The sequence below is a fragment of the Clinocottus analis genome, unplaced genomic scaffold (genome assembly GCF_023055335.1).
Source record: "Clinocottus analis isolate CAN_PGR_092001 unplaced genomic scaffold, fCliAna1.0.p SCAF_22, whole genome shotgun sequence".
NCBI lineage: Eukaryota > Metazoa > Chordata > Actinopteri > Perciformes > Cottidae > Clinocottus > Clinocottus analis.
Genome location: NW_027175954.1, coordinates 840110 through 847648, shown reverse-complemented (window position 1 = coordinate 847648; position 7539 = coordinate 840110). Strand labels below are relative to the sequence as shown.

At 41.4% G+C, this 7539-nt stretch overlaps 1 protein-coding gene across 2 annotated transcripts; it reads left to right on the top strand.

Moving 5' to 3' along the window:
* The first annotated feature begins 18 nt into the window (after positions 1 to 18).
* On the top strand, positions 19 to 5721 carry LOC137792855 (cell adhesion molecule 1-like). 2 transcript variants are annotated; one of them, XM_068588633.1, is made up of 5 exons: positions 19 to 1068; positions 1632 to 1904; positions 1997 to 2326; positions 3972 to 4229; positions 4860 to 5721. In XM_068588633.1, exons 1-5 carry the CDS (start codon positions 996 to 998, stop codon positions 5102 to 5104), a joined length of 1179 nt encoding a protein of 392 aa, XP_068444734.1. In that variant the 5' UTR covers positions 19 to 995; the 3' UTR covers positions 5105 to 5721. The 2 variants fall into 2 exon arrangements, with proteins under 2 accessions (XP_068444734.1, XP_068444735.1); XM_068588634.1 differs by lacking the exon at positions 1632 to 1904.
* The last annotated feature ends 1818 nt before the right edge of the window (positions 5722 to 7539 follow it).

The following is a 7539-nucleotide window of genomic DNA, read 5'->3' as shown; positions in this document are numbered from 1 at the left end:
AAAGTGGCCTCTGGCTGATGTGATGAGCTTCAGATTCAGAAAGGAGTGTTTTTTTATTTATTTTTTATTATTATTGTCGCTTGTCCATTGAAGGTAGATTTCAGCATCCAGCAGGACTCCCACAAGTGCAGCACGAGTCTTGAGCAAACATACACGGACGCATGTTTTGCTAATTCAGCGGTTCAGATGGTTTTGTAATCAGTGATGTACAATATCCTCCATTTTCCTGAAGGCTTACGAAGCGAGTTGAAGTCGATCTGTACAAGCGCTGATGAAGAATAGATGAGACTTGTGTGCCCAGTTTTCATGGGCGGGGTTCTCAGGAAACTGCAGCGATAAAGATCACCGGGAAGCTGAGGAATGTTTTCCTCCCCGAACCGTTTCCACATGAAATCATACGCACAAATCGTCCTCTGCATTGTCCGCCTGAAGTACCAAAAAGCTTCAGTTTTGATGCTGCGTGGACCGCCTGGCGGGCTGCAGGGGTCACGTGCCGGATCAGCGTGTCTGCCATGTGGTAACTCGGCGGTTTAAAGCTCGCTGGTCTTGAACTTTTGTTAGATTTCTGTCACCACCTTAAAAGGCTACAATGGAGGAGGAACATGGGACACAAAGGCAACAACTCTACTTGGATTTACACACATGGATGATTTTTTAAATTCTTTGTCTTTCTCTTTGTTGGTGTTCACAGAGAAGAGTCAGGGCAGTCGGTAGAGGAAAGATAGTGAAGGTGGTGAAGCAGTCGGACGGTGTAAAGTCTCTTTGAAGGTGATCTGGTGAGGAGAGGATGTTAAAGTCTGGAGCGCCACACTTTTACTTTCAGGAGACTTTCATGAAGACGACATCAGGGAAAAACAGGCGGCGCCTGCCAACATTGTTCGACTGCGATAAGAAAACCCCCTAAAAAAAAAAAAGAGCGGACTCATTCACTCTCTGGACACCTTTTGGGAACGTTTTTGTGTGTTGGAAAAAACTTAAAACTATAACTTGGAAAAATGTTTTTCGGTGCGATTCTTTTGGTTGTTGCTTCCATGAGTTTCCTGCCTGGCTTCCACATGTCGTGTTGTGGTAAGTTAAGTTTCCCATCTGGTTCCAAAACTGTATAACTATAATATACTTAAATATGAAATGTTTTTCCAGTGTTTTATGTTTTATAATGTTCTGTGCAGTGTCTTTTTATTATTAAATCACATTTGACTTATGATTCTTTTCGTCATGCGTCCTTTTTCTATTTTATTTATCAAGCAGGACAAATTAAGTTATTGTAATTGTATATTGTTGCTATTGTTATTAGTATTACTGTTGCCGTATTCTCTGGAAGCGTCTACATAATATAAGGAACTCCATTTACCCTGTAAACATTATTAAAATCTAAAGTATATAGTCTGAATTTACCTTAAGATGCCTTTCATTCTTAATCTTTTGTTTTCCATACTTTTTAGTTTTTTGGTCCATGTCTTTATTTAATCTCGTGACTTTTTTTGACATTAATTGTTCACGTTACATACATACATGACGACATGTAGGCTAAAACTTCACTATCATCAAACATTAGACTGTTTATAATGAGAATAGAAGGTTCTTCTTGTATGCTAACAACACACAACCACAACCTTCGTCTTGTGTTGTAGATAAAAACTGTCCAGATAAACCGGTGTTCACTCCGTCCAAACTGGTGGTGAAGTTTGGTGACCCGGCCTCCGCCAGCTGCTCTGTGTGTCAGCATGCTTGCTCAGTCAACAACATATATAATTTGGAAAGCCCTGTGGGAGACAGCAGTAAGAACGGAACCACGATTTCATGGACAATCGACCGACTGACGGAGTGGATCACGTCTCCTTTGTGCTTTTATAACAACAATACTGATTACCAGTGTTGTACCGTTCTGCCCGTTACTCTCTACCGTAAGCTGAGAAACGCTACGATGATTCAATCATTTGTCATCTCAGTGAGTAATAAACCACCTTCAGTTGTTTCTGACTCTCTGTCTCCACAGAGCCTCCAGATAACGTGTCCGTCAGCTTTGGTGACCACACTGGGCCGATGCTCGAGGGTCAGCGGTACACTCTGCGCTGCGCGGTGCAGGAAGTGGCTCCTGTTGAAAACCTCACCGTGACCTTCTACAGAGGTCGGACAGCGCTGGGTCAGCTGCGGTCCGACAACAAATCTGTGAAACCAGTGAGCGAGACCTTCTCTCTAAACATCACCCCGAGCAAAGAAGACGATGGAGTCCAGTACTGGTGTGAAGCCAAGCTGGAACTGGGACCTGACGGACCGCAGCGCCCTCCAGTGGTGACGTCACAAACCATCACCGCCACCGTGCACTGTGAGTCTGACATCAACACACCTCAATTTTAGCATCGAAGCAAAAAAAAAAAACGTGTTCACTTTCTTTAGAGAGTGAAATAAAGGACAAGTTAAACATTTTGGTAAACAAGCTCATTTGCTTTCTCTCGAAGCGTTAAATGGGACGATATCACTCTGTCTCCAAGCTACAGCAGCAACATGTTAGCTTAGCCTAGCATAAAGACTGAAGCAGCTAGCCCGGCTCTAAACTAACGCTCAGCTACAGCAGCAACATGTTAGCTTAGCCTAGCATAAAGACTGAAGCAGCTAGCCCGGCTCTAAACTAACGCTCAGCTACAGCAGCAACATGTTAGCTTAGCCTAGCATAAAGACTGAAGCAGCTAGCCCGGCTCTAAACTAACGCTCAGCTACAGCAGCAACATGTTAGCTTAGCCTAGCATAAAGACTGAAGCAGCTAGCCCGGCTCTAAACTAACGCTCAGCTACAGCAGCAACATGTTAGCTTAGCCTAGCATAAAGACTGAAGCAGCTAGCCCGGCTCTAAACTAACGCTCAGCTACAGCAGCAACATGTTAGCTTAGCCTAGCATAAAGACTGAAGCAGCTAGCCCGGCTCTAAACTAACGCTCAGCTACAGCAGCAACATGTTAGCTTAGCCTAGCATAAAGACTGAAGCAGCTAGCCCGGCTCTAAACTAACGCTCAGCTACAGCAGCAACATGTTAGCTTAGCCTAGCATAAAGACTGAAGCAGCTAGCCCGGCTCTAAACTAACGCTCAGCTACAGCAGCAACATGTTAGCTTAGCTTAGCATAAAGACTGAAGCAGCTAGCCTGGCTCTAAACTAACACTCAGCTACAGCAGCAACATGTTAGCTTAGCCTAGCATAAAGACTGAAGCAGCTAGCCCAGCTCTAAACTAACGCTCAGCTACAGCAGCAACATGTTAGCTTAGCCTAGCATAAAGACTGAAGCAGCTAGCCCGGCTCTAAACTAACGCTCAGCTACAGCAGCAACATGTTAGCTTAGCCTAGCATAAAGACTGAAGCAGCTAGCCCGGCTCTAAACTAACGCTCAGCTACAGCAGCAACATGTTAGCTTAGCCTAGCATAAAGACTGAAGCAGCTAGCCCGGCTCTAAACTAACGCTCATAAACTAAATGAATGAGTGCATTTCCAAAACATGTTAAACTATTCCTAAGACAACCTTTATTTGTGTATCTCTAAGTTTACACCGTAGACTGTTTTTAGGAAGTCGATATAATCAGGATATAATCAGTACCAAGGTTTTTAAGCCTAGACTTCGGCTATTTGGCTGTATTAATGCAACCAGTGAATAAAAGTGACAATATTTAGACTGCGGATGAGTGCAAAGAGACGCAGTATATAGCTCTGGTAGCAACCTGTCAATCACAAGGTAGCCCCGCCCCAAAGCACATACCATGCTTTATGGTCTAAATGAAACCACAATGTACTTAATGAACATCATGCTGTATTGAAAAAGACTTTAAAGTAGCATTTGAGACCTTTTTAAAAAGGTTAACTAAGAAATAATTCAACCAAACAATTCAACTTTTTTGCAACCGGAGGAGTCGCCCCCTGCTGGCTTGTAGACAGAATGCAAGCACTTTGCAGAAGAGGAAGTTGCCATGTTCCCATGTTACCTCCAGATAAGCCTCAGCTGGAGGGGTCATCGCATCCAAAGACGATCACCGTCACGGAGGGAGGCCGTCTGCGACTGAACTGCTCGGCCGTCGGAAACCCCGTCCCCTCGTACACCTGGACGTTCCCGTCAGGAAGCCCCTTAACCTCCAAAGACAACGTTCTCATTATCGACTCTGCAACTTTTGCTGACGAGGGGAACTACACCTGCTCCGCCAGCAACAACATTGGGACCGTCACTGTGAAGCTGAGCGTGAAGGTCCAAGGTGCTGCTGATCCTTCTTTCTTTTCTCAAACCTCTAATTCGACTCTTTGCAGACGACTACATGCTCGTTGTTAAGACCTGCAAATGTGAATATTCTTGATATTTAAAAGGTTAAACATGAAAAGCTAACTTTTGGTAAAAGTATAAATGCTGCGTTGATGTTATAGTACGTGTATATGGTTGATCTTTTAGCACTGGTGCAGCAGCAGACCCAAAGCGAACGAAATGCAGGGAAAAGTTGTTGAACATACCAAAAATATAATACACCAATAAATTATACTCTTTTCTTTTAGATAATTTAATTGGGCGTGAACAGAAATCTTTCTTGTCTTTAACCTCAATTAGTTTGGTTTCCACTAAGGTACTTTTTAAAATAATAACTTTAAATATTTCAATGATACATTTAAAATAAAGTTTACATTTCTTTTATTATTTATTTTAGATAATGAAATTATTTTATTTAATCATTTTTTTAAAGTTATTTAACTCCCAGTAGGCTGCTTTTTAAAACACCTGACCAGTCTAAAGATACAATAAATTCACACACAAAAAAAAACATGGTTGATGTCAGTCCTTCATTGAAAGACGTTGCTCAAGAAAATCACAAGACGACTTGTCTATTTGTTCGTAGGTTTGGAGTTGACATCAACCAGACCGCCGACAACAACTGCATACGTCACAACAACTGCATACGTCACAACAACTGCATACGTCACAACAACCGCGTCAACCACACCCTCCACAACTACAACCTCGACCCCAACAACCACACGGACAACCACACGGACAACAATCGTACCGAACTGCAGCTCCGGCAGCTTCCTGCTCGGCGGCCTCGTGATGTGCTTCATGCTTTTGTTCTCCGCTCTGGTTTGAGTTCAATCCCACAGAACAGAAGAGGTTTGTTTCTAAGACAATGCAGAGCAACGTTTTGGCCACTAAACAATAAACAAGAAAATGGACAATAAAAGGTATTTTATTGTAGTCAGTTGTGTAAGAAATTACTCTGTATTGTGTAGTACTGCTACTGTACCGCTAGGGGTGCTAGTTATGAGTGCTAGTTATGAGTTAAGATCTTTAATGTTTGTTTTTTCTTCTTTTTCTGCAAATGCGTACTTAAAACATACTGTAATAATTGATAAGTTAGATTAAATATATTGTATAGACAGTTTAAAACAAATGTGTTTTTCTTTGTGAGGCTGTGATCAGGCACAGTGGTGCTTTGAGCTAAAGGCTAACATCTGAATGCTAACATCTTGAGGTTTCAAGGTCAAGGTTCAAGGTGAGTTCAAACTTTTGTCGCGCCTGCCTGTCAGATCAATCAATACTGTGAAGTGAATCACTGAAAAGGAACGCAAAGATTGTTTTCAACATTATTTTCTTTCCGTTTTGATATTAATTACTATCTTTTGTGTGTATTTTACCTGTCTGCTGCTGTTCAAGCAAATTCCCCCACTGCTGGACTAATAAAGGAATATATTATCTTCATAAGATGTTGTTTATTTGAGTGCATCAACTGTCAGTAAAACCAAGAAAAAGGAATAAAACCTAATCGAATCTCTTCTCTTGAGTTAATATTTTACAATCAAAGCATAACTGTTGCGCAACGACATCATATCCGTTCGCCTATTTCCTCTCATTGAAAAGTTAAACAATCTCCGGCTTTGTTAAAAAATAAACACAGTTTATTTTTCGGGGTAAATCATTACCTCCCTCTAAAACAGCAGGCTGTCATTTCTGTCTGCCACAGTGTATTTATTCATGTTACCACTGGGAGGAGCCAAGAAATATGTCATCAAATAGGCGGCTAATTTTTTTTTTGCAAGTCAGTTTTCAATTAAAATATTTGTATTTACACAATAACCAAACCTAAAGTTGAGTTTTGGGACATCATCAGGTGCTATTGATGCCTCAAGTAACTTGATATGAAAGCAGAGAGCAATGTGTGACTTATGTTTGGATGTTAAAAGACATGAATGATTATGGGAAAGTGTAATATGGGCAGGTTGTAACTTGCACAAAGCTCACCCCACTCACCTCTCCAGTTCTCCAGAGAAACGTCACATGTCTTTATTAGACATGTCATGCTGGAAGGATTCAAAGGTTTTGTTTCTTACAAGCAGCAAATGCAGTGAAATGCAGCGTGGAATACTTTTTGAGTCTACAACCATGTAAAAATTATTAATTCATAGCTAATTATATGTAAAAGAAATATACACATTATACATATATATAGTTATATATAATTATATGATAGCATTTTGTAATTGTGGATGAAAATCTGCAATGTAGTGCAATGAAAAGAGGAGGACAATGGACGAGTGATAAGTTTGAGTCACAATTCAATTCAAGACAACTTTATTTATTTATTTTCAGCCACATTCTTACATCCTTTCATTGCGCAATGCCCCGCCTCAGTATTCACCTGCTGCTGGACAGAGCGTCCTCGCTGCTCGTGCATTTGCATTTTGCAGCCGTCTGCACTCAAAGCTATCTTTACCTGATCTCTTCCGGTTTGTCTTTGTTGCCTGTTTTGACCTGCTGGATTATTTTTTCTTCTTCATTTGTTCCCCGACCTGCTCACCTGTCGTGCCCTTCCTGGTTTGGTTTGTTTGTACTGCCCTCCTCCTGTTGACAACCTGTTCACCTTTTTCCCTTCACACCCGTCTGCCTGGCGGCTGTATTTGCCTCCGTCTGTCGCCGGCCTTCACCTGCCGTGACATGTGAGGGCGATTGTATGCAGCAGCTCGGCCCGCAGATCAAAAGCACGAAACAAAGTCGATAGAATGGAAAGAAAATATCCTGTTAATCACAAAACATCCAAAGGCTGTAACTTCTCAAATCTAGATGTGGAATCTGTCATAAATACATTAAAAAGATAATAATTATCAAATCAATTTAACAATGTAGAACTTGTAGACCTATCATTAATTATTATTTCTGAAAAATAATTAATCATTTCAGTTTGTACCAAGAAAACAAGTAACTAAGAGTTAAATGCATTGCTTATGACTGAAGTACAGGACTTCAGAGAAAGGCAGAAGTGACGCTGGTCAGCTTCGTAATACTTCTTCTGAAAAACCCGTGCAGGACCTAAATTTAACCGAGAGTCAACTTCCTCTCAAGATACGTCAGCTGATCTGCATTTTGAATGTTTCACTTCTGTTTAGTTTGCAGAACTGGAAAAGAAAATACTTAAGGGGACATTTCCTAATGAAGGGGAAAAGCATTGTGTGGACTTAAAGTCATGGTGTGTTGGCCGCCTGAAGACATCCAAAAAAAAAAACACACTGCGGTTTGGCCTTCACGCC